At 49.9% G+C, this 25,554-nt stretch overlaps 1 protein-coding gene across 2 annotated transcripts in view; it reads left to right on the forward strand.

The window, feature by feature from the left end:
* LOC108921450 (lysine-specific demethylase 4B-like) overlaps positions 1 to 18,678 on the forward strand; it is a 31,955-nt gene extending 13,277 nt beyond the window's left edge. For both annotated transcript variants that reach the window (XM_029249227.1, XM_029249228.1), the window contains 17 exons: positions 1,975 to 2,024; positions 3,269 to 3,372; positions 4,917 to 5,054; positions 7,691 to 7,887; positions 8,404 to 8,618; positions 8,748 to 9,073; positions 9,262 to 9,385; positions 9,812 to 9,993; positions 10,102 to 10,297; positions 10,907 to 10,983; positions 11,122 to 11,177; positions 11,556 to 11,664; positions 14,202 to 14,378; positions 14,482 to 14,658; positions 16,238 to 16,357; positions 17,804 to 17,896; positions 18,141 to 18,678. In XM_029249227.1, the coding sequence (XP_029105060.1) occupies positions 1,975 to 2,024; positions 3,269 to 3,372; positions 4,917 to 5,054; positions 7,691 to 7,887; positions 8,404 to 8,618; positions 8,748 to 9,073; positions 9,262 to 9,385; positions 9,812 to 9,993; positions 10,102 to 10,297; positions 10,907 to 10,983; positions 11,122 to 11,177; positions 11,556 to 11,664; positions 14,202 to 14,378; positions 14,482 to 14,658; positions 16,238 to 16,357; positions 17,804 to 17,896; positions 18,141 to 18,464 (2,665 nt within the window). In that variant the 3' untranslated portion in view covers positions 18,465 to 18,678. The remainder of the gene's footprint in view (positions 1 to 1,974; positions 2,025 to 3,268; positions 3,373 to 4,916; positions 5,055 to 7,690; positions 7,888 to 8,403; positions 8,619 to 8,747; positions 9,074 to 9,261; positions 9,386 to 9,811; positions 9,994 to 10,101; positions 10,298 to 10,906; positions 10,984 to 11,121; positions 11,178 to 11,555; positions 11,665 to 14,201; positions 14,379 to 14,481; positions 14,659 to 16,237; positions 16,358 to 17,803; positions 17,897 to 18,140) is intronic.
* Positions 18,679 to 25,554: the final 6,876 nt, after the last annotated feature.

Here is a 25,554-nt window from a genome sequence, read left to right on the forward strand (position 1 = left end):
TCCGAGACACGGCAGGGTTAGCTCACCGGTTTTGGTCATGTTCGCCAGGCCCGTTGGCCTCTATGACGGTTGCGCGCGAACCCGTTGGGTTGTGTTACCGAGTCGCCGAGTTTCCCGCTCGTGTCGACAACAGCGGTACCACGGAACGCGCGTGTTGCCCCTCGGGCAGACAGATCGAGGAATAAGTTGTGGAAAACCTTTAATCTGTGCTTCGATGAAGCCCGCCCCTTCCAGTCACATGTTAATTTTGCGCGCTGTTTTCCGCTCTGTCGTGTTTCCGACGCCGAGTCTTTCTGTAATTGCCTGCTGGGTTAATAAATGAGCTTCCCTCCACATTTATGCAAGTCCTTTTTAAACCTGCGGTACGGGCCACTAGATGGAGGGAGACGATTGCTCGGGAGGTCAAAGCTCGGCGGCGCAGTGCATTCTGGGAAAAGAATGTGGAGAAATGCGGCAGGCCTCTGCCGCAGGGTGACGGTCGTTTCCGTTCATCGCGCAGTCGTTGCGTCTCAGGATTGTGCTCAAAATGATGGGTCTCGGAGGTAAATGAAAAAGAGCTTTTTGTAGTTTGTGACGCGTGGTGGTCGTGAATCTATAAAGGCCGTACTTCGGGGGTATAGAACCCAAGGGGCAGTGCTGTCTCCGCTCTTCCTCTGCCTGCTGTGGAAGTGTTGCCCTGCCTGCTGCTTTATTATCGATCCCAAGTGTCCTGTAGTTCCGACCCACCCGCCCACCCCCGTTCCCCTTTTACCGTGTTTTCGTGCTGCCGTGGCAACGTGGTACAGCCCGGATGCGGCGAGAGAGGGCGCTTGGTGGGAGGGCCGATGCTGTCGAGGGGGTGGAGTTCCGCTGGATGACTGACAGTTCAACGCTCTGTTCTGCAGAGGACACGTTCACCGCCCCCCGACCCAAACCCCACACACACTCCCGCTGTCGGATGTGTTTGCATTCAAGATCTGGATTAGCATCGCTGACCTTTTTTCAGCTTCGATGCAAACACTTTGAAGTCAGAATGCAGATGGAATAATAATAATAATAATAATAAGGAGCAGCAGGTAGCGTAGCGGCTAAGGATATGGACTCGTGACCCAAAGGTCGTGGGTTCGAACCCCTGCAGTAGTACCCTCGATTGAGGTACTTGTGTGGTTTTGATGAAATGGGAACAAATAGCTGAGGATATTTCGAGTGGATTAATACGTAGTACAGCGTTTTGCTCCTGAGAATGAATTATTTTCAGTCCACAGCACCTGCTGCCCTTGTCATTAAAAACACATTTTGCTGTTTTTAAACGCAGGATTCACATTTGTTTATTTAACCGAGTTCGGTGTATAGACATCACGCGGCGTCCGCGCTCCGTACCGCACGTGGGGAATGAGTGATTTACAATAACAGGATCTATTGAACAGACAGGATGATGTGTTAAGAACTGCCCCCCCCCCCCATTGATGTGAAGTATCACACATGTTGTACCCCTTCCCACCAGCAGGTGGCAGTCTGTTTTCATCCCCGTAGGGTTTCGTACCCATTTTATTTCTAATTCTAAGCACGTACCGGGTCTTTCTGAAAGAAGAGGGACATTTGCATCTTTGGGGTGCCTGTGGGTGGGGCTCCGTTAAACTTACCACTGAGGTAAAAATACAGTAACGCGAGACCGACAATAGCAGAAGTAAATGAGCGAGCAAATATTGCGGCGCCGCAGCGGCCCCCTGTCTGCCGCCCGATCGTCGTGTCGGTTTAACGGGAACGCGGGGATGTGACGCAGCGGAGAGCACGACGCCCCCCCTCCCCCCCGCCCCGCTGGTGTGTGATCTGGCGTGACGTGGCGCCCCCGGGAGGCTCAAAGCTGCTCTGTATGAGAGAAATCGCTGGGCTGTTGTCTCAGAGAAGAGCCATGTAATTGTTGGTGTAATTGGTGTGTGTGTGTGTGTCTCACTCAGCCTTCCCACCTGTACTGACTCATGTCTCCCCCTGCAGGTACGCCATCCCCCCGGAGCACGGCAAGAGGCTCGAGCGCCTGGCCAAAGGTAACCCCCCTCCCCCCACCCCTACCCTTCCCGCTGTCCTCCTCTCCCTACTCATGTATTGATCTTCCTCCGGCCCCACGCTCCCCGGTCGACCGTGTGAGATTTGCTGAGAGATAAATCACCACGGCGCCTCCCACCCTCTGGTAACTTGGGTTCCAGTGGTCTGGAGGCGCTTCCACTGTGACCCGGTCGGTCCTGGTCAAAAAGCAGCGAAGGTGCCGCTAGGGCTCACGGTCATTAGAGATCTACCGGTGGCCTCCGCATGTCCGAGTGAGCAAAGTGGGCCAGCGGGTGGCGTGGTGCTTGCGGCCGTCCCCGTGCAACGGAGGGACTCGGGTTCAAATCCCTGCTCCTGTTTCAGTCCCCAGGACTGATGTACTTACCCTGAGTGATGCAGTAAAAATTACCCAGCTGCACACAGGGTAAATCAAATTAAGTCACTATGGGGACAGATATCAGCTAAAAGCAAAAATAATAAGGTAAACAATACACTGCCGTATCTTGCTTACATACTTAATAAACTCAGTCGTTTTATTAACACTAATCTGTCTGTAACATTTATCTGTTAATCTATTTTGTTTTTCTCCAAAACAGCAACACACTGATTTTACCCATCTGTACAGCTGGGTGATTTTTTTTTTTTTTTTTTTTTTTTTAAATTTGAACGTATTTAAAAAATTTCTCTAACATATGTAATTAACTCAAAGGAAACGTCCTAAGCAGCTTAACTGTACAGACGGAACAATTTAAGTTGCCGCGGGGAGAAGAGCGTCAGATGAACGAGCAAACGAACGAATAAAGGAGTAAATCCTTGCTCGCAGCACCTTGTGCCGACACTGACTTTAAGAACGGGTCGTGTTCGAACACAAATATGGGGACGTGACATGAGATCTGCTGTCGACGTAACACGTCGTGGACACGTAAAGCCCTCCAACAGGAGTTGGGGTCCAGTCCCGATGTCCAGGGTGTCAGAGGCGGTTAAATGTGGACCTGACCCCCCCCCCAGTTTATGTTCTCACCTTTATTAGAACACTTTTGTCTTTATTCCGGAACATTAACGGCAGAGAGAAAGTACAAAATAATGAAACCTGCGCCTTAATAAGGCCTCAACGAAGCGTCCGTGGCCCTGGCTGCCTCTTCGCCTCGATGACTAACCAGCGCGGTGGTGGCGGCGGACGCTCCTGGAGGGGTTTTATAGCTCTCCGTGACCGCTGACCCCTCCCCGTCCTCTCTCCGCACTGCAGGCTTCTTCCCGGGAAGCTCCCAGGGCTGCGACGCTTTCCTTCGCCACAAGATGACGCTCATCTCGCCCTCCATACTGAAGAAGTACAGCATCCCGTTCGACAGGGTAGGTGTGGCGACAGGAGACGGGAGCCCAGCCGGCGCTGGGGGGTAGTTGGGGGGTAGCTCCTTCCTCTTAAACATGGTGAAAAGGTGTTGGGGTTCACTTACGGGCAGCGGAGGGCGTAGTGCTTAGAGCCTTCACCTTGCAGTCAAAGGTTCTGGGTTTGAATCCCAGCTCCTGCTGTGGTGCCCTGGATCAAGACGTTTACCCTGAATTAATATTGTAAAAAGCACCCAGCTGTATAGTGTCGGTGTAACGCTCCTCGCTTCTCACCCCCCCGTCGACCACCGTCACTTAGAGACGGAGAACGACAAGGTGATTCACAGCTGCGCGTGGGAACGCGGAGCGGTTCGGAGCGGCGCCGTCTCTCTGCTCATCGGGTTTCCTTCACGCTCGCACCCCTGACGCCTCCTGCCTTTGAACGGGTCGAGCGCCGAGTTGACGTGGTTCGCGATCACGAGCACGCCGGGTCCGGGGACGGCTGCGACTCCGGTCATTGGCCGACCTAAAGGCGTTCGGTGAGACGGACGCAGAAGGAAGACACGAGCGTGATGCTGCAGCAGGGGGCGAGCGCGAGCTACGTGTGACCGGTGCCATTGGTGGCAGCGTTGACATTCTTATAGATGCGCTTAATTGAGGCGACTGTGTTCGCATTGTATGGGGGGTGCGGTGGTGCACCGGGTTTGGCCGGGCCCTGCTCTCCGGTGGGTCTGGGGTCAGGGTGAGCACGTTGATCAAGGGTGTTGACGTACAAGCAGGAATCGAACCTGGGGCCTTCGATTTTGTTTGGCTCCTCGAACCACCGCGCCATCCGCTGCCCCGGAATCCAGAGCTGTGCCGTCAGCGCCGAACCTTTACGATGTTTTCGCAACGCTTCCCCCTCTTTTTAATGTACATATCGTGTCTTGTGTGACCTACAAGATGAAGTTGTGAATATTTCATGCCTCATTCTTAAGAAACATTGCAGAAGATGGACTTTTCACTCATTAATCAGTCTGCCTGGATGGAACACATGAGGTCAGAGGGGTTAATGACTGGCTGACGTAACAAATGCCGCAGACCGGTAACCGTTAATTACGTGTTTAGATTGCGATCTCCCGGCTTGAGAAATAATGGAACCCACCAGCATCGTTCCGCCGTTGATCACCTCCGAGACGCCTTTACACCAATAAACACGGTTTTCTGCCTTATTAGTACGTATATCTGTGTGTCGGGAGGCAGTTGGGGTAGTTATGAGTAATTAGATCCCCCCTGTTTGTCGGACTCTCGCGCTCTTCTTTCGACTCCTTTTAAAGGACGAAAAAGAGTAGAGGCTTTTTAAAGGTCTACTGAGAGCGAGAGTCTGAGAGCGAAAACATTCGAACAAGAAGCGAAGACGTTAAATATTGCATGGCTTAAATTACAATGAATAATTAAGAAATAGGAATAATTTATTCACGAGGCGAGTTTATTTTTATTTTAAAACGTCGGAGCGGTCGGCAGAGCTGGAGAAGTTCTCCTTCCCGCGAGCGCTCGGTTTTGATGGGTTCCCGTCATCTCGCGCCCAGGTCACCCAGGAGGAGGGCGAGTTTATGATCACGTTTCCCTACGGATACCACGCCGGCTTCAACCACGGCTTCAACTGCGCCGAGTCCACCAACTTTGCGACGCTGCGCTGGATCGACTACGGCAAGATGGCCACCCAGGTAGGGCGAGCACTTCCTGCACGTGGCGCCTATGAACTTTTCTTCAAGACCGCTTGCAGCACTAGGGTTACGTAAGTTACGTGCAACGATTTACCCGCTTAAACAGCCGGGTTATTTTTACTGCATCAATTCACGGTAAGCACCTGTGATCAAGGGTGCTACAGAAGGACCAGGGATTCGAACCCGGGACCAGTGGCTGTAAGGTGACATTTTAACCGCTACGCCACCGGCGTGAAGTTTTCTAACAAGTAATTTTGCTCTTTCCTTGTTTTTTCCCCTTCAGCCTACAGTGATGAATGTGATGGTTTTATGGAGGCGGGAAAGAAACGGAATTTCCCATAATGCCCTGCATGCGAACAGTTTGTCAAGAACGAGGTGGCGGCGTTCGGCAGGGAGGCCCTAAAAGCCCATAAATAACCCTCAAGGTGTTAAAGCACCTCTGTTTTCTCTGGAATAGCAGTGTAATTTTCCCAGCTTACTACGGTACTGACAGCGGAAGAGATTTACGTCGCTTTGGCCGCATCTCTCTTGTCAAGTCCGGCAGTTCACCAAAACAGATGGTGTTTGTGCATATGCAAAACACGCGTTTTATATACTATACCGGTATTCAACGTAGCCACACATCCGCGTTTCACTTTGTTTCGCCACAGCATTCGGGGATACTCGATAAATTTTCCTCTTGTACTCTTCGCAGGTGTGTTTGTTTTGCACCGGGAGTGTGATGCGTTGAACATCTACATGCCTGATTTAATTCTTCCAGCTTCGCAGCGATTTATTTTTAATTACCTTCAGCCGCATTGAGGTTTGATTTGAGCCGTTGCAGTGGAACTGTTTAATTAGAATCAGCGTTTCTATATTTTGGCTCTCGTGGACACCGAGATGTTTTCCGAAGAGCCGACAACGACCGACCGTGCAACACGCTCCCGCCCGTTCGGTCGTCCAAGGTTGCGCCTCCGTGAGCACATTCTCGGAGACTAGGCTGTCGCATGTGGATGTGGATGTAGACTGGGTCGTTTTTCACCATTAAATTGTCCAACGGTCATAAGAAAAAGCGACTGTGTAAATTGACTTTGACCTTCTTCTTGTGCCCTGGGGGGGGTGGAGTCTGAGGTCTTAGGTTCTCTTGATTGGCTGCCTGTTGGATTTAAAGTCCTCCCACTCCCTACTGTCAGTGCCCTCTTGGTGACCAGAGCGTTTAGAATTTGGAGGGACTGGATCCCAATGGCTTTCTGCTCTTCTCCGTTGCTGTGGTGTCTTGTGCTAATGGAGGGAAATTTGTTTGCTCCGCCCTCTGTTTCCTCGTCAAAGCTGATTGGCTGGTGAAGACGAGGGGAAGAAAATTTCAAAATGCCTCCTCCTTCCTTCTCTTTTTTCCGTACTGTGGTCGCACTTTTGGATCTTTTCCTTCCCCGGCTCTCATGAGGATGAGCATGGCTCATTACGGTTTATCCTGCCCGCTGGTCGGCTCACCCTGACCAACGTGGGCAATACATTGGCTTCAGGCTGTTTGATTACTACTTTAAGCTATCGAGCTGTCTGTGTACCCTAACCTTTGGAAACTGATGTAGGGAAACTCCAAGTTGACCGTTTTGAGGGTTTTCTCTTATTACCCCAGACGAATTTTTCTTTGTGAAGGCGCTGTCGCCCTCGGCTCCTTTGAGTTCTGCAGTAGTAGGTTGACTACGTGAAACTCAGCCAGCGTAACTGACAGTCTTCTCGAAGAGACATCTGAGATCTGACTTTTGGAACGGAAGCTGCGAGGGCTCCTCTCTGGGGTCAGTGCAGGGGATCCGAGTGGTGAAATACAGGACTGGTCATACAGGTGCACATTTGGAAACCTGCAGTTCACGCTCCGCTCATGCAACACGTTGTTCTTAGGCTGTCTAGAAGTTTCCTCCGTCCTTCTGATGACCCCTTCTGAGCTATCACATCTGATGACGTCACAGCTGAGAGATAGAAGTTGGTTTGATATCCAGAATATTGATTGCACAGTTAAAGTTACTTACTTTTGCACTGTTTCCAGAAGAGTCTTTGACAGGAAGTTGCGAGGTGTGTCAAGTGTTCAAGGCGGGGGTTCCTTGGTAGATTGGCATACCTCAGCACACGCTGTGTCGAGTGGCGCTTTTCACTCGAGCTTCTGTAGATTTGCTCATTAGAATGTTAACCTGACCAGGAGGGAGAGCATCTGGGGCACCTCCTGCCATGACGACCCAAAGAGCACCAAGCGGCTGTCGTCGTTGAGCGAGATACCAGGAGCCGACCTTAGAAGACCGCCGCGGTGGAAGGGTGACCGTGTGAGGGCTGCTGTGAAACCCTTTAATTCAGGCTTCTGGGTTGGTGCCTTATGTGAGAAGGGAGGACAGAAGTTTCGGTGCTGCCAGGTGACCAGTCGTCCCTCATCATCTCGCTGGAGGAGGTTATCCTCACCAACCCCTGGGAGGGTTTGGGAGACTCCACTCGTTCACGAAGTCATCTGACCGTTGAGAGGATGGGCCATGGCTTTGAAGGGATTTTTGTTACCTTCTTATGCTGAAGTCCAGTGGAAAGTGTGAGGACCAGAGACGAGGAAGCCACGAAAGGCCCCAGACGGGGACGCAACTAACGACGATTCCCCCGCTTTTATCGATCCGCTGCAGTGCACCTGCCGCAAGGACATGGTGAAGATCTCCATGGACGTGTTTGTGCGCTGTCTGCAGCCAGAGCGCTACGAGCTGTGGAAGAAGGGCAAGGACGTGACGGTGCTGGACCACCAGAAGCCCACCACGCTCACCAGCCCCGAGCTGGAGCTGTGGAGGCAGAATCGGGTGGCCTACCGGGATAAGCTACTGCGCAGGTGAGGACGATCGCCACCCCTCCCAGCCGCTGCAACTCCACCCCCCCCATCCCCCAAACAAGAACCATAGCCTTGGAGCTGCAGTCACACACAAAGCGTTGCCAGGCCTACACACACCCACGCCTTTCAACACGCGCACACTAATGGTGTTGGGCGTCTTCGGGATTTCTGCTGTCTGTTAGCGTTAGCTGGACACGTGAGTCCGATTTGCGGACCGATTCTGGCGCGTCGAATTGGAAGCCTGTCTCCGCAGTGTCTGCTGGATGATTGATTCGTCTCGGAGGTAACGGCCCACAAGCAACAAGGGCTCATAGAGGCAGTGCCTGCTGACATGACCCAGACGACATACGGAGCCGTTGCCTTCGATGGGATCCGTCTCGCCTTCGACTGTCCATATGCGTGTCCGTTTGCAGTTCGATGTGCTCCCTCCCGTCGATTCTCGAACCTGGGCATTCTGATCTCCTCTCATCTCCGTGTGTGTGGGTGTGTGTGTTTGTGTGTGTGTTGCTGCCCCAGGGCACTGCAGAAGAAGAAGCAGTTCCGGCGGCTAAAGCTTGAGGAGGTGAAAGTTCTTGCGGAGGAGGGCATCGAGCTGGACCCCGTGGAGTACATGCGGCAGGTGGAGGAACACCAGGCGCGGCGCCTGAGGGAACGGGCGGAGCGTCAGGCCCGAGTCGCCCTGGAGGCCATGGAGGAGGAGGAGCGGAGGGCGGCTGAGGGCGGTGGGGAAGGTGGGCATAGTTCCCTTCATTCTCCATCTCTTTACATTTAACCCCGCCCCCAGTTTCCATCTTTCCTGCTCGTGGAGCGTTTGCTTCTGCCCGGCCTGGACTTCTCACATATCCTGTCTTTCCTCCCAGAAACGGGGGCCGAGCCGGCGACGGCAGAGGAGGCAGACAGGACGGCAAAGACAAAGAAGAAGAAAAAGAAGAAGCTGGCGAAGGCCGAGGAGGAGGAGGCGGCGGCGGCGGCGCTCGGGGACGAGGCCGCCCGGCAGCCGGCCGACTCCCGGCCCGCAGCACCCTCCGTGTTCGTCATGCCCGCTCCCAAGAAGGTGGTGTTCGACAAGGAACGCATGTCGTGCCAGGAGGCCTTTGAGCAGTTTGCCAAGAGTGCCGGAACAGAGACGCCCAAGGTGGAGGCAGGACAGCCGGCAGACGGCAGACCCGAGAAGAAGACCCTACAGGTGAGTCCCGTTTAGGTCCTTTCATACATGATACATTGTCAGCAATGTTGGGGAGGTTGACAGTCAGTGTCCGGAGGGTTGGGTTCAAGGAGTTAGGAAGAGCAGCTGTTTGCTTCATTTTGCTGATTTTATTCCTCCAATGGGCGGCCGGTCGTTGATTTGCGTGATTTTTGTTGCGCCCTCTGTAGCCCAACCCCGCGTCTTACGCCAAGATGGGGGTGGAAGTGAAGAAGAGCCGACGTCACCCCATCAGCAAACCGCCGAAGCGCTCCCCCCTCGCCATCGTCAAACAGGAGGCCTCCAGCGACGAAGGTAGGCGGAGCTTGTACCTCGGCTATACCCCCCCCCACAGCCCAAAGTAGCAGCACAAGTGAACCACCCTTGGTTGTAGACTCAACGTCTTATCTCCTTCAACGCTTCCTTCCTACCAGTTTTCACTAGCATGTAAACACAGGTGCAGAGCAGGGCGTTCAACGTGAGTACGCTGTTTTTTTACACCGGTGGGAGCTCCGAAAAGGACAGAAGTGTCTGTGCTTCGAACAGAATGTGGCGCCAGGTCCTCCTGCTGTAGACACCCGCCTGCTCATGAACCTTTAGTCGTGGTTTGATAATGGAACAGATGTTTCCCTGCTGGGGGGTCCGTAGGGACAAAGAAAGGAGTGTGTGAAGGGTGAAGAACATCCTGTGACAGACAGGATCATGGTATTACGACCTCACCGTCTCGCTCTCCCCTTCCAGAGCTGTTCACGCCCCTGCCAGGAGAGGGCGACAGGGGGCAGCCAGCTGAGAAGAAGACCCCAGAGTGTCACCTGTGGCAGAACTGCTCTCCCAGCCTGGTGGCGGAGCGCGGGTTCAACGCGGCCGTGGCGCGGATCGAGCCGTACTGCGCCATCTGCACCCTCTTCTCGCCGTATTCCCAGGTGTGTGTGTGTGTGTGTGTCTAGGATGGGGCGAGTGAGTGTCCATGCCAGGTGCTCAGAGATGCCCTGCTTGGTAACCCCTCGTGTATCATGTTTATCCGCATGCAGCCCCACAAGGAGCCGGCGCTCATGGCGGACCCTCACAGACCCCGGTGCGGCAGTCGCACCCGGCCCCTCGTCCCGGAGATGTGCTTCAGCTCGGGGGCTGAGAACACGGAGCCCCTGCCTGCCAACTCCCACATCGGGGAGGACGGGACCAGCGTGCTGCTGTGCTGCACCGGGTGTAGCCTGCAGGTCCATGCTAGTGAGTATCCAAATACACACACACACACACAGCAGGCCCCTCGTCCATGGAGAGCAGTGCCCGCGGAAATACCATGCCCTTTTCCACTGCATTTGGTTCAGCATGCAAGTTCAATTTATTATTTATTATAATAAATAAAGATTTATTCTATTAGTTTATTTATGACCCATTAAGTGCAACACAATAATCAGACGAGCCGTAATTACACCTCCGTAAAACAGTCCTTCCAAAAGTTTTCTAAAACACGTTCCGAAACCCTTGCATCCACAGCTGTCGCGCGACACTAAGTCCGACGTTCCTTCATCCCACGTCCACAACCGGTGATGATACACATTTAGACCGTAAAAATATTTAACGTTCCTTTAACAAAAATTGCGCTTCGTAAACAACGAGCATGATTTTAACAAAGTAAAAGTGCTCAAATCATGTTATTCTCATATTAAATGACACCGTCATACTCAGCTTCTTAATGTCGCCGGTAACCTGAGAAACGGTTAAAACACAGTAAATTTACACACCCGAGGGACTGCCCATTGTCTTGTCCAGGCGGATGGTCAGTATTTAGGAAGCTGCGGAGGTCTCGCTGATGCTGTGGTCTCTCCTTCCCAGGCTGCTACGGTGTACCGCCAGACAAGCAGAACAAGGACTGGGCGTGTTCGCGGTGCACCGCCAGTGCCTGTACCGAGGTAAGAACGCCGCTTGTATCGCGCGAAGGGGATGTATTGCAGGAACGCTGTCCTCCGTGAATCGTACCGGAACCGTGACTCTGACCGCTCCTCTGGTCCGGGTTGCCGAGTTTGACCCGAGCCGTGCTGCCGTTCCAGGACTGCTGCTTGTGTAACCTGCGAGGTGGCGCTCTGAAGAAGACCACGGATGCAAGGTGAGAGACCGCGTGTTACCGTACCGTGCTCCCCGCTCACCTGCCCTGTGTCGGGTGGGCCATAAGAGCACCAAGTTCTCGGTGTTACTCGCGGTTAATGGCTGGCAGCTGTTTACTTGGATGATTTTACAGAAATTTTTTCACTTGACACTTTCTCCTAGAGTAACTTAGTACACTGCTTACAATGTTTTACCGCTTTACATAGCTGGGCCATTTTTACTGTATCTGTTAACGGTAAGTACTAAAGGATAAAGGATACTACAGCAGGAGGTGGGATTCGAACCTGGGATCTCTGAGGCAGAGGCTCTAACCACCGTGCTATTCTTGGTCGCCCACAGCGGTCTATTCTCTGACCGTAGCACCTCCCTCCCTTCGCAGGTGGGTGCACGTGATCTGCGCCATCGCCGTGCCCGAGGTGCGCTTCGTCAACGCCATCGAGAGAGAGCCCGTGGACGTCGGCGCCATTCCGGAGCTCAGGAAGAGACTGGTTAGTACCTGCCTGTCCCCACGCCATCATTCCGACACCGCGGTAATACATCTAGCGGCCGGCGGGTGGCGCTGCGCACAGCTGTTTCGTGAGACGCGGGCAGAGCAGTCGATGAACGCGCCCGGCAGGGACCCTGGGGCCGTGGGATGTGCAGCCAGACGCTGCTGCGGTGCCTCTCGGTGCGGCGTTTGCAGGTGGAAAGGTGGTCGTGGGCTGGTGGGTGGAGATGACCTTCGGAGGTGGCGCTGATCAGTCGTCGCTCCCAGAGCTCTAAGTGAGAGATCCTTCCCGGCAGCGCGGAAACCCCAATTTACCTTTTATTGGATTGTGGCATCTTTTAATTATTTAGGACAGTTAGGCCTTGTTGGAGTTCTGCTTCTGTTGTTAAGCTTGACGTACGGCTCTGATTAGGCTAAACGAAGGTTAATGCTCTAATCGTACGTGTGGCGCAGAAAAATAAGCGCGGCGTGTAGACAATTTGTTCCACCCTATTACAGTTAATTAGTCTGCAGTCATACCGTTCGGTATCGCTGTTCAGTCTTTTGGGTCCCTCTCTGTTTGGAGGCACTAATACGCTGGCTTCCTGTGTCCTGAACGGAGGATGTACAGATTTTCAAACACACAAACGTTTCTGTTTTTTTTTTTCTTAATTATTATTATTATTATTTTAATTGCACTCTTTTCATTGATCTGTTGTCTAAAATTTCTGTTTGATGCAGAGTAAAGGTGGCCTGTGTTTACACCCCCGAGCTGATAGATGGCAGTAAAGAGCACTCAAAAAAAGTGTGAAACGGCTTCAATTCAACTCACTTCCGCAAGGTTTATTGCTCGTGTTTGCTGCTCCTGAGGGTTTTTTGACTGCGTAACAACGTGACAATTGCTCGTTTTTATGGAACGAATAGGTCAACAATCAATCCTGAATACGAGTTGAAATGTATTGTAGCTATATCCAAGATTTTCACAGAACCCAGTGTTTTAATAAATAGACAGAAAGCAGCATTAAGCTTTTATTTGTTTTGATTTTGTATGGAAACTGAATTTATATGCATTTATGCTTAATAAAACCAGGGCAAAAATTTGGACAAAGGTATTGGGAGCGGTCTCTGGTTTTGTTCTGGTTCCGTCGGTTGAGATCCTGGCCGATGCGTTTCCCACAGTTTCCGTTTGATTGAACTCCATCTCTGACCTGCAAAGTAAATAATGAATGAGGCAGAGAAGTCGAGTCTCCTCTTCCCGTGTTGGAAAGAAGGGCATTGATCCGGGGCCCTACGGGAGGCGTCGCGTCGCGGCCCCGTTTGAGCCGACTTCTCGCTACACCGTCGCTCGGTGTCACAAGGCCCGAAAATGTCTGCCTTGAATAATTTATCAAAGCGTAGCTGTGCGGGGAGACGGTAAATAGTTAATGGCGCGCTCCTCCTTCGGATCGGCTGCCGGATGCGGTCCTCGGCCGTACCCGGTGCTGGACCGCGCCCACTTTGGGCCGACTCGCGATACGCTTCGGAGAAAAGGGCAATTAGCGGTAATGTTTCAGCTGCACGGGAGGAGCCCGATACGGAATGAAGGCTGTGAGGGTTTTTCGCGTCGCCGAGAGCGTTTAGTTGGAGCTGCGCTTCCTCTGCAAATGGCGGGAGGAGTCTAATCGTCCCCCGCCTTACGAAGGTCGATTGTTCCCGAAAAACCCCTCGTGAGATGAATTGGGGAAAAAAAATCAAAGACGTAACTCGCATTGGTTTCGACTGTAAAAATGTTATGCGGTCTAAAAGTGGCACCTGTTTATGCTAAAATATTGCCAAATGCGGTTAAAATGGACAGTTACTACAGTACTTAACTTTAGTTACCATAACACAACATAGCAAAGCAGTTTTCTTTCATTAATTTCATTTGCTCTTTCGTAGCTACTCTGTGCTTTATAGAACACGCTTTCAGAACGTGCGCTCCTATAACACTCGGCGTTATTAATGTATTTAATCAACCATTAACGCAAAACGGTAAAGATCAAAGAAGTCGAACTGGCACTCATTTGCATTTATCTGGTGCTTTTCTCCAAAGCGAGTTACAGCATTAAGCTATTTACAATTATTTACCTGTTTATACAGCTGGATAATTTTACTGGAGCAATTTGTGGTAAGTACTTTGCTCAAGGGTATTACAGCTAGACGTGGGATTCAAACCTGCGACCTTGGGGCCCATGTGTAGCGGCTCTGACCGCTACGCTTTCAACTTTTCTGAACAAGCTGACATACTTTATGTAGTCCAAACGGAGCCATGATTACCGATATACCAGGTAAGGCTGGTACGGATTGGGGCGCCCCCCAGCAGGAGCGCCGTTGAGAGCCGCCGTACGGCTCCTCTCGCATCCATGACATCCCACAGTGAAGTGCCGACCGGCCCCGAATGGAGCTGTATTTATGAACGACTGTCGGAGTTTACTGTCGTGTATCTTGCACTGTAAGTCACCATGCTACTTCACCGTGGGTAACGGCGTGAACTAAATGCTAGCTGATAATTGTAAGTCGCGTCTCCGATTTCGTCCGCAGAAGTGCGTCTACTGCCACAAGAGCATGCAGCAGATCCGCGGCGCTTGCATACAGTGCTCCTTCGACAACTGCTCCACCTCCTTCCACGTCACGTGCGCGCACATCGCCGGCGTGCTCATGAAGCCCGCCGACTGGCCCTACGTGGTATCCGTCACCTGCCACAAGCACACCCTGAAGGTGAGGACACCCGTCCGATGGGTCGGAGCGCCTCGGGAGAGCAGCGGGCTTTGGGGTGAGAACTTGAAATGAGAGCGTGTGCGTTTGTGTGCGTGCCCATCAGGACATCCGGAATCAGATGGGGAGCCGCGACTTCTCGCTTGGCCAGAAGATGGTGGGACGGCATCGCAACGGCTGGTACTACCCGTGCACCATCATCGGCATGGCCACGCAAACCTTCTACGAGGTCAACTTCGAGGACGGCTCCTACAGTGACAACGTCTATCCCGAGAGCATCCTGGTTGGTGTCGCTTCCGGAAACACCTCTCTTGTTTCTTCCCGGGGAAACAAGGAATAAAATGCCAAACTGAAATTGCGCAGTTGGATGTATTTGACTGCGGTTGGGCGTTTGTACTTCTCCGTGTGGGCTTAGAGTCCTCTGGATGGCTTGAACCCACTTCTGAGCCAGTTGGGTCTGTTAGGACGCCCTTGTTAAAAGGAAGGAGGCAGGTGGGGTGATGGTGGGTTTGTAGAAAACAAGCGTGTGCGGGAGGTGGTGCGTAGGGGCCGTTTACATCCAGTATAGGTGATTGACAGCTGGGTGTGGCCAAGGGTTCGGTTGAATACTTCCCTCCAAAAATGTCATTTTTACAAAATTCAAAAAAAAGTGTAATACTTTGGCACTTTGGATACAGTTATCAGCGAAGGATCAAATAGTAGTAATAATTTGCTGAATAGATGAGAAAATTGTGTGTTGTAGGAGCATTCGGGCGTTTGCCATGGCAACCGGCAGTCAACTCGGGTGCCGAAGCTCAGCAGACAAAGGTCACAAATTTAATTGAACGGTCTCTGTCTGCGCATAATAAAAGCGGTTTAAGTTGGCTCCGGAGCGCGTGCATCCGTCTCCCTCGGTCAGATAATGAATGTGAGCCCACAGTTTGCACGTCGAGCCGCCCGGAAGGTGCCGCAAGCTTCCGGAAAAGTCGGGCAATAAGTGGCGCGCAGGCAGGGATGTGGAGAAGGTCACGGAGAAGTCCTCGCGTGTCTAGTTATCCTGTTAAGTCCAGTCTAGTCCAGTTATGTCCATCGCTGCGAAGCGGAGTCGGCGTTTTGAGGCCAATCGCTGCAATAACGGACTGATTATGGGAGATGAACGGTGTTGCGCATATGCGGAGACTTGCATGAAGACGGTTGTTCTACGACTAAGTGCAGCATTGATGTCTGTCTACGTTTAAACTCTTTGGTTCCCGTTCGCAGAATGTGCCAGTGAGGTTAATAATGTGTTACAGTCAGTCATGCTTCGACGCAATTCTTCAATAATTATAATAAATTTAGTATTTGGGGCTGCACATATAAAACACAGTAATCGTTACCTATGAAACTCATAGGACGCCTGAAGTTAAATTAGAAGATGTGCAAATCATGTGAAACCAATCGGATTTAAATAAATGATGCAGCACATGAAAAAATGACTCAGTGTGGAGTTTGTGGCACTTTGTTCTTTTGTTTATTTCAAGGTGTTTCATGACATCCAGCCTATAGTGTTATCACCCCTCTTTTACGCTCTCCTATCTGGTAGCTTAGTGGTTGGGACTGCAGCTTTTAGACCCAAAGGTCCCAGGTTCGAGTCCCACCTCCTGAGCGAGGTACTTACCCTGCATTGCTCCAGTAAAATTACCCAGCTGTATAAACGAGTAAATAATTGAGTTGCTTTTGGGGAAAAGTGTCAGCTGAGTAAGTAAATGTAAATGTAGGACAGGAATCAAAATTAAACGCTAAATATTGAAAGTGCATCGAGTTTGAACTTTGGCAATAGGGCCGCGTTGAAACAAACGATTCAGCGGAAGTGACTGTGTGTGTTTGCGCCGCTCTGCTGTCAGACCCAGGACTGCCTGTCTTTGGGACCCCCCGAGGAAGGCCAGCTGATCGAGGTGCAGGCGGTCGACGGGACCTTGCACAAGGGCAGGTACATCAGGACCCTCGTCCAGAAGCTGTATCAGGTGAGAAGCTGGAGCTCCGCAGCGAACCAGAGACGTGTACAGAAATTGGGGAAAAAAGCAGTGGATCATCATGGAACCCACTTGGTTGGTTCGCCTCACCCCTGCTTGACCGAACACAAAAATCGGGATTGCTTCGGCATAATCGTGAATAATCATGAATGTTCTTTCTTTGTGCTCAGTCTCTGCTTCTGCAGCTCACTGTTGTACCCTTGAGTGAGGTGCCTAACCTTGTCTGTTGTGTAATTCACGATGGAAGAGCCTGTAAGCAGCTAAATCCAGTGGGTGCAAAATTATTCACCCCCCTAGACTGCAACTACAATGTGCCCTATTACAACTGAAAGTAAGAACACATTTGGATTGGATTTTTTGTGTGGTTAAGAAAGTGTTCTTAACATTCTGATGGGTCATAATCACTTTTATAAAAGTGAATAGGAAATACTGGACTGAAGAATCCAGCTTTAGAAAATATTCACCCCATTAGTACTTAGACGTTTAGTATTTGGTCGCTACCACCTTTACCTCAACTGCGGCCTGGAGCCTTTAGCGGTACAGCGTAATATCGATTATCGGGATTAATGGACAGATGACCAAAGGACACGCACAATTCAAAACGTACTTTATTGTGCCATAATAAAAATGAATAAAAATTAATTGCCTATTCATACAGGGGCTTTTTGGCTACGTAAAGAAAATCGCCAATTTTTGAGAATCTCTGATGCCGTTTTTTAATGTCACCTCAGATTTTTTTCCGACCTTCTTTCGCTTTTGTGTCAGTTGCAAACTGTTCGGACACCAGTGCAGGTATTTTTTTGCAACTTTGCTGCAGGTTCCCCTCTTTTGATTTTTTTTCCCCCCAGATTTTTATATACTGAGTACGGCTTTCTTCCATTATTTTATAGGGTGAATTATACCCCCTGCATACCCCATCGTAAGCGACCGTGTGCTTAAAAACACTCAAGACTACGTAGCGAGGTGCAGAGTGAGAATCGCACACGCACATTGGCTGTTTCTTTGCCGATTATTCATGATTATGCAGAAGCAATCCCGATTTTTGTATTCGGGTTCACGCGCACACTCTCGGTGCACGTCGGCAAGAGTCGTTTCCCCATCCGTCGTTTGTAATCACAATGATAACCGTACGATCCTTACGAATAATCTGCAAACCGGACGACTCGGCGTATGTTGCTGTAGCCAGTTCTTCTAGGCTCGATATTTGGCTCCTCCTCCTTGAGAAATTTCTCCAGCTGTTGCAGGTTTCTCGGGCTGCAGCGTTCACTTGTAACACGGTCAATCGTGGAAGCAGTCGGTGGTGAGGGGGTTAATACCCCCAGCAAATTGACCCAGTGTTGCGCACACAGTGTAACAGTAAGACAAGAGTGTGCGGTTTGCCCCTCCCCCACCCAACGACATCACTGTCTGACGGCTGCCTCGCGTTTCTCCTCCAAGGTGGAGTTTGAGGACCAGACTCAGCTGACGCTGAAGCGCAGCGAGATTCACGTGCCCAAGGATGAGTTACCCAAGAGGGTCAAGTCTCGGCTGGTGAGCGTCCCTGGGGGGTCACGGGGGTGGCGAAGGTGCAGCGCGCTGCTGCGTGGACTGAGCGTGCGTCATCAGCTCGACTCGCTTCCTTTTGCTTTCCTTCGTCACAGGTTACACGCTTAGAGGAAGAGTCGTTCGTGTCGTGTTTTGTGGGGCGGGGTGTCAGGGGTTCGAGTTTGGGACCCGCACAGTGTCCTTGAGGAGAATGGGCTGTGTTGACTCTTCCCGTCATCTTCTTCCGCAGTCCTTGACGGCGGCGGTCCAAGACGCCTCGGATCCGACTCCTTCCGGAGATGAACCGCAGGCGGCCAAGCGGCCCCGCCTCCCCAGCTCTCTGGAACCGCCCCCTGGTTCCGTGTTGGGTCCCTCCTCCTCTGTCTCGGTCCTACCCAATGCCGCCACTACGCCCCCCCTCCCGGAGACTTCTCTCGCACCCTCGGTCGGGGAGCTCCCCGCCTACAACCCCGCCGACGCCCAGGTGCCTCACCAGGGCCCCAGCTACCTGTCCTTCATGGAGTCGCTGCTGGAGGAGCCGTACCCTCAGGCCGAAGCGCACGCGTACCAGTGAAGAGCCTCGGCATGGAGTGTGCGCAGCGCCCCCTGGCTGGGACACCCTGCGGGCGCATCAGCGCGGCGCTGTCAGGGAACTCAGCGGACACGGTCGCATGTCTCCCTTTCCCGACACTGTCGTTGTTTTAGTAGTTGGTGGTGCTCTTGCTCTTGTTGCTGTTCTTGTTGTTGATGATGTTGCCGTTGCCGTCGTCACCGTTGTTGTTGTTTTCCGTCGCCGGGGGGATATTTTTTTTTAATGAACTCGAATTCGATTTTTTTTTTTTCCTCCTTCTCACCTGTGTGTCTCCTCTCCACCGACAAGACTCAGAGCGTCAACACAATACCTCTTCAACGCCGTCTGTTCTCTCGCTCCGCCGAGCCAGGAAAAAAAAAAAAAAAAAGGGAGGCGAGTTTGGATGTGACGTTAGCTACCCGCTAACAATTTTGCATTAATTTTTTTTTTTTTTTTTTTTTTTTTGAACAAGCCAAAACATACAGCAAAAAAGCAGCAAAAATCCAGGTGGACTGTACTTTTGTGTGAACTGTTTAAGTAAAATATTTTTTGTGTCACGGTTTGGGGTGGGGACAGGGTGGGTGATTGACTTTGGTATTTAAATATCGAATAATTCAGGATCCGTTTAAAGAAATAGCAGTACACCGTCTGTTAGCAGGCGCCGCGAGTGTGGAGTTTGTTTTGTGTCACGAAGGTAGACATTTTTAATGCATTACTTGGCTATTGTAACCCAGCTCTACTGGAGATGTTTTGTAGCCCTTCCTTGAGAACTTTTAATCTATTTATTTGTCTTTTATTTGACTGCTATTTTTATTTTGTATTTTGTTTTCTAGCTCTGGCTCTGTAGAATTTGAAACATAAAGTGATGTTAGACTGCTTTCGAAGAAAATTGTTTTAAACATGTAAAGCACAAATGTTACTCTAAAAGCTACGTAATATTTACTCTTTTTTTTTTTTTTTTTTTTTTCCCCCGAATGTCGAGCCATTTTTACGGAAGGTGCTACTGAGACCTCTGACTGCTGATGAGGACTGATGTGTGAACCATTACTGAGCAGCACATACAGCCTTTCTCCTTGTCAACTCGGAACGCTGTTGTCTTGTTTTCTTTCTCATTTTCTTCTTTTTTTCCCCAAATACACTGGCTCCTCTTCTTCTCAATTTTCGAAGACACAAACATTTTTTTGGTTTATTTTTTAATTGCGCTTCCTTCGCTCGTTCATTTATCTTCAACTGTTTATCGGCAATGGAACGTCACCTGCATTTCCACGTCCAGCCAGTAGTTGGCAGCAAAATACACCCAATCGGTTTTAGAACGCGGAACTGGATTAATTCGGCTCAATTCCACAGTGTTTACAGCTCATATCTGGTGTTCCCGAGTGCCAGTGACAATGCGATAAATTGGTTGACAGTCGGCATTAGGATAAAGCTATGGAGATGACGTGTTTAAGTAATTCTAAAGCAGACTTAATGGTGTTTGAACTTAATACAAGACAATAAAATAGTCCTGCGACGGACTGGCGCACCTTGCCTCACCCCCCGACTATCCAGGAGAGCCTCCGGAGCATATCGACGTTGCACCGGACAAGTAGTTACGAGCAAAGGAATGAATAATGTCTTTCAGTGATTTTTAAAAAATGTTTTGTAGCTTTTATCTGAGATTTTTGCAGAAACCAACTTGTTAATGAGTGGTTGGATTTGAAAAAAGAATTACAAACAGATTCCAGCCCCAGCTGTGTTCATAAATTGAAGACTTGGTGTATCGGGATCACGGTAGCGTCAGTTGCCGTGTCGTGTCGCATGACCGTGGAAGTTGGAGTGGCATTGGAGAAGCTCTTGTGTTGCCTTTCTGTGGGGGGGGGGAAACAAATGAAAAGGGGCATCGATCTTTTTTCCCCATTCCATCATCGCATCACGACAAAGATCATAATGAGTTGTGCGCCCCTCTGTGTTTGCAGTGTAACCGGGTGTATACTGTACCACTGAACCTTCCTGGCCAAGGGTCAGCAGGTGGCACAGTGGATAGAGCTGCCACCCTGTAAACAAAGGATCCAGGTTCGAATCCCTTCTTCTGCTGTAGTGCGCTTGGTCAAGGTATTTACTCTGAACTGATGCAGTAAAAATGCCCCTCCTGTCTAAATAAGTGAGTAACCAAGTAGTTTAGCAGTGCCAACTCTATGTCTTTTTGATGAAAAGAACCGGCTGAATAATAGTTAATAATATTAAATAATGAACTGAAATCCAGGCCTCATATTTTAGTTACATTTTTTGCCTGCGGTTACCCTGCCTGTGACCTCTGACCAGTGTTAGAAATAGCACCTTATGCTATACATTAGGCTGACCCTATTTTTTCTGCAGTCATATAACTTAATAATATATCTCATATATAATATGTAATTTAACCAAATTAATACAATAAACTGGGGTTCACTGGTGTTTAGACGAACCGCTTTCAGCGAGTGTGACCTCTGTGTAAGAAAAACGCCCACAGGGAATTAAGGCTGTGATTTATTAATGAATGCCGCTGCATCCAGCTTGTGGTCATTAAACAGCGTGACCGTGTACCCCTATGGAGGCCGTGCGGACGTTCGGTAGGGCTTTACTCCACGTGTGGAATCGGTTGAGATTTGCAGCTTTCGAAAACAATACCCCCCTTCGATGTGTTCGATTCTTTATTAGGCTGAGCAATAGTGTCAAGAAACATCTTGCTAGTGTGTGAATGCAGTGCACATGGTCTGTGGAAACTCAGTCGTGTAACGTTGGTGTGGAACACGAAAGGGGTTAGTGGCTCCTGCTTGGGTGGGTGGCATTTAACGGGTTTCCCTGATGGGTTTTGACCAAATACCCACAGGTGTGGAGTGCGCATCTGGGGCACCCTGAAGTCGGCCTCTACCTGGCTCCGGCCAACCGTGTTGGAGGGGGTCCAACCAGGAGAGGATGACCGGGATGCTCGACCACACTGGGTGTCGCAAAGGCACTGGACGAGTCCTGGCGATGGAAACACGGTCGTCGTTTTCCGTCCCGTCCGCGCAAACAAAACACCCCCTGCAAGTTTTTGATTGCCTCATCAGTCTTCCAGACTCCAGTCTCCACCGTCCTAGCTGGGGGGTATGTTTCGTGCGAGACGTACCGCACGCTTGACTCGACCTCTGCCACGGACTCATCTCTATTCAAATGTTTGTTTATTTATGGTGTTTGTTGAGGGCCGAAGCGGTTTTGCGAGATCCGATCGACTGGGATGTCGTCGTAATTCACAGCTGGAAGGCGTCTCCTTTGTCCCCTGATGGCTACTCAGCGGCGGCACTTCCCCCCGGCTGTGATGAGACAGCCGCACGAGCTTTTCTAGAATTTTCCGTCCAATAGACCTTCCTGTGTGTTCTGCGGAGCCACGGACCGCTGCTAAAAATCTCATTCCACACTCAATTAGCCTTTGGCCCGTGGAGAATTTGGTTCTGGAGGTTTTATTTGTGTTCCTTTTTGATTTGCAGATAGAGATCACGGGTCGGCTGGGAAATGAATTCTCTGATCCGTTTGTGGGGGGAACATAAATGGCTCTGTTAACGGCCACTAACTGCCATTAAACCCTACATATGAACACTAATGTTATCACCGCTGTTCTTTCGTTTCTTTGATAGTAATTTCTTGGAGTGCTGCCATTTATAGTAATTAAATACGATTTAAAATATCCAAGGCTTATTATTACTGTTGCTATTTTTGTTATTATTATTATGACTATCATTATAATGATATGATAGTTGCCACAGACCACAAGATGCAGTTTTACGTTAGTATTAATCATTTATTTTTTTAGCTAAATTCTGGGTTCCAGGCATCGTTCATTTAATACATTCTGCGGTCAATAAGTTCCAACACTGGCCACCGTGACAACAGCGACACATGGTGGCCAGTCTTAGAACCTATTGACTACCTTGTATATGTACGTTTATAAACATAACGTGCATGTTTTATACGTTGCGTTTCATATACACACACATTTGATAGATTATATTGTGTTTGTGCTCGAACAGGCGATTCCATGATGGCTTTGTTTGCAGCGTTGTTTTTTTACAGCATACTGGTGAAGACAAATTTATAAAGTCTCCAGATGAGCTATAGAGTTGACTTGCTGGATGGCATTAAAAACATGAAGGAAAAACGGTTTCAACACAGCTGAAGTGGAGGAAGCGGCGGTGGCAGCGGTGCTGTTCCTTTGTAATTTCCTTTTCCGCGTATGAAATATGCACTGAAATGTTTCGCCCGTCAGTGTGTTTGAAAGGACACAACGGGGCAGATTTAGCAAGTTTCTCTACCAGTGCCGTTGCATTTTTTTTCTAGAAAAATAAACTGAATTACTGAAAAATTAACAACTGATTACGTAATGATTATTTAATAACAAAAATATTATTTCTATTATGAGGTAAATGCGAGGGTAAAATAGCAGGAGGTGTTTTTTTTGGGGGGAAAAATCTTGGAAAGCTTGGTTAAATCTGCCCTAAAGGTGTTTAAATAAAATAAAAGCAGCAGCAGCACCCCCACCCCCCACCCCCACAGTTCCATTGCAGTGCTTCAGTACCTTGAAAAATCTCATTTTGGAGAAGATTTGGGAAGTTTACCATGAATAAAGCAGATGGAATTTGTCTGCCCTGTAAAACAAGGTGTAAAACTGACTAAATATGTTTGGCCTGGATGGAAATGTATAAAGCAGACAAAAAAAAGGTCCCCTAGCATAAGACGGTAGAAAGCAAACTAAAATCACCCGACTTGCGTAACAAAGTAAAGCAGGTTGAAATTGTTCAACTGATATCCCAAGGTATAAACCAGACAAAATTCTACTGTCACAGTATATAAAGCAGATAAAAATTGTCCAACCTGCATATCAAAATGTAAAGCAGACTAAAACTGTTCACGTTAAATAAATACGCAGACAAAATTAGTTTGAGTAGCTTAAAGTATATAAAGTGAATAAAAATACATTCCCTATCATGAGGTATAAAGCAAAGGAAAATTTACTAGCAGAACAACATATAAAGCAGACAAAATAACATTGTCTGCTTTATACATTGCTATGATAATGATATATATATATTTACATTTACTTATTAGGCAGATGCTTTTCTCCAAAGCGACTTCCAACGAACCCTATGCAGTGTTATCAGCCCACACACCTTATTCACCGCGGTAACTTACACTGCTAGATACACTACTTGCACTGGGTCACTCATCCATACATCAGTGGAACACACTCTCTCTGTCACTCACCGGAAGTTCATGAACCTGATATATAATTGTCTATATAATGAGGTACAGCGGAGCATGAGGAGCTCAAGGACAAGTGGTGCCGTGGCTCACGCATCCATAAATGTCTTTATCTTCCACCTCTCAGCCCTGTACCCCTGGTGTGAACTCTTGAGAAGGTCTTTCTCTCTCTCCCAGCTTGCTGGGAACATTCCCCCAGTAGCAGGCCTGAGGACGGTGGTGGTGATGATAACGATGATAACGACGATGCCGATGACGTGCGAGACTCGTTGGGTCGGAGCGGTCCCGACCGGATCTTTGTGAATCCGGAGGAATCGTCTTCCTCTTCTCAGTTGCTCTCTTTATTTGCCCTCCGTTACTGGAGCTTTTGCGGTAAGTGTGCAATTTACCAGCGTGAAACGCGGTGACGTGAGCGATAATCATGATTTTTCCCACCGTTTTTGTTCTCCAGCAGGATTCTGTCACGTGTGCTTTAGTAATGTGGCACGGCAGAGTGCGGCGGCGGCGGCGGTGATGGTGGGCTCATGTTTTATTGCCGTAATATACTTGTCGATGGGAGACGTGCGGCCGGCTGTTTGAGACCGGGACCTCTGCGGAATCCTCCGCTCTCCCACCCATGAAAGGAACCCTAAACGGCCTGGCACTGGGCTGTAATTGCGTTGTTAAAATCTGTCCCGAGGCGTCTCTTCTCATGTTAACGCTGTTTGTAACGTTGTATTTCTTAGATATAGAGCTATGGTCAGTTTTTTTTTTCCCCTTTCCAGTTTGACCTTGAGGCTCATGCGTGAACAAATCGAGCTCACACACACAAAGAGGACCAGTTCTTGTCTTTCCAGTCCTTTCATTTAGTGGAATAGTTGGCTGAAGAATTAGTCTCCTCACTACGTAAACTCACACACACACATCATCTGAAACCGCTTGTCCCATACAGGGGTCGCGAGGAGCCGGAGCATAACCCGGCAGGACAGGGCACAAGGCTGGAGGGAGAGGGGGACACACCCAGGATGGGACGCCAGTCCATTGCAAGACACCCCCAGTGGGACTCGAACCCCAGCCCTACCGGAGAGCAGGACCTGGTCCAACCCACTGCACCACCGCACCCCCCACTACCTAAACCAGCTAGTTAATAACAGCTAAATTAAGCCGTTAATTTAAATACTTCTGATCATAAGAATTATTATAATAATAAAATGATTCCAGAAACTAAGTAGTTAAATAAATGATCAATATATTCAAGTGTATCAGTATGTCAACGTATCCAAATATGACCTTGTCTACGTTCACGGAGAGCGAGCGGTGATTAAACGGTCGACTTCTCCTAGCAGTATGCGTTGCGCCCGGGCTGTTCCTCCAGGGCCCGGCGTCGCTCGGTCATCCTGCCGCTTCTCTCCGGGCCGTCGCTCCCGGAGTCGCTCCGCGTGCCGAACGTTTTCGCGATCATCGCGGCGGTTGAGGACGCGCGTTGACAGGCTCGCGCGCGCGGGCTCCCCGGCCGCGGGCTCTCAAACGGGGCACGTGCTCCCGCTCTAAATGACTCGGAATTATTTTCGATTTCATGAAATACGGCACCTGGGGGAGGTTCGCGCCCTAAATGCGTGAGCCACGTTATCGACGAGCTCTTGTTAACGCCACCGCTTCAGTGCAACAGGCTGCAGCTTGTTACATGTGCGCGGGGGCCCCTTTGATTATCGGGAGAACCTGGGCGGTCGCTTAGGGTTAGTGCCGAAATCTGGGGGCGTCGGATTGTTTAAAAGTTGATTTTGCGCACGACGCAGGGTGAGAACGGTGTCCGGGTAGAAGGAAACGCCGAGGAAACGCAAATATGCCCACGTACGTAGAG

The sequence above is a fragment of the Scleropages formosus genome, chromosome 25, assembly GCF_900964775.1.
Source record: "Scleropages formosus chromosome 25, fSclFor1.1, whole genome shotgun sequence".
NCBI lineage: Eukaryota > Metazoa > Chordata > Actinopteri > Osteoglossiformes > Osteoglossidae > Scleropages > Scleropages formosus.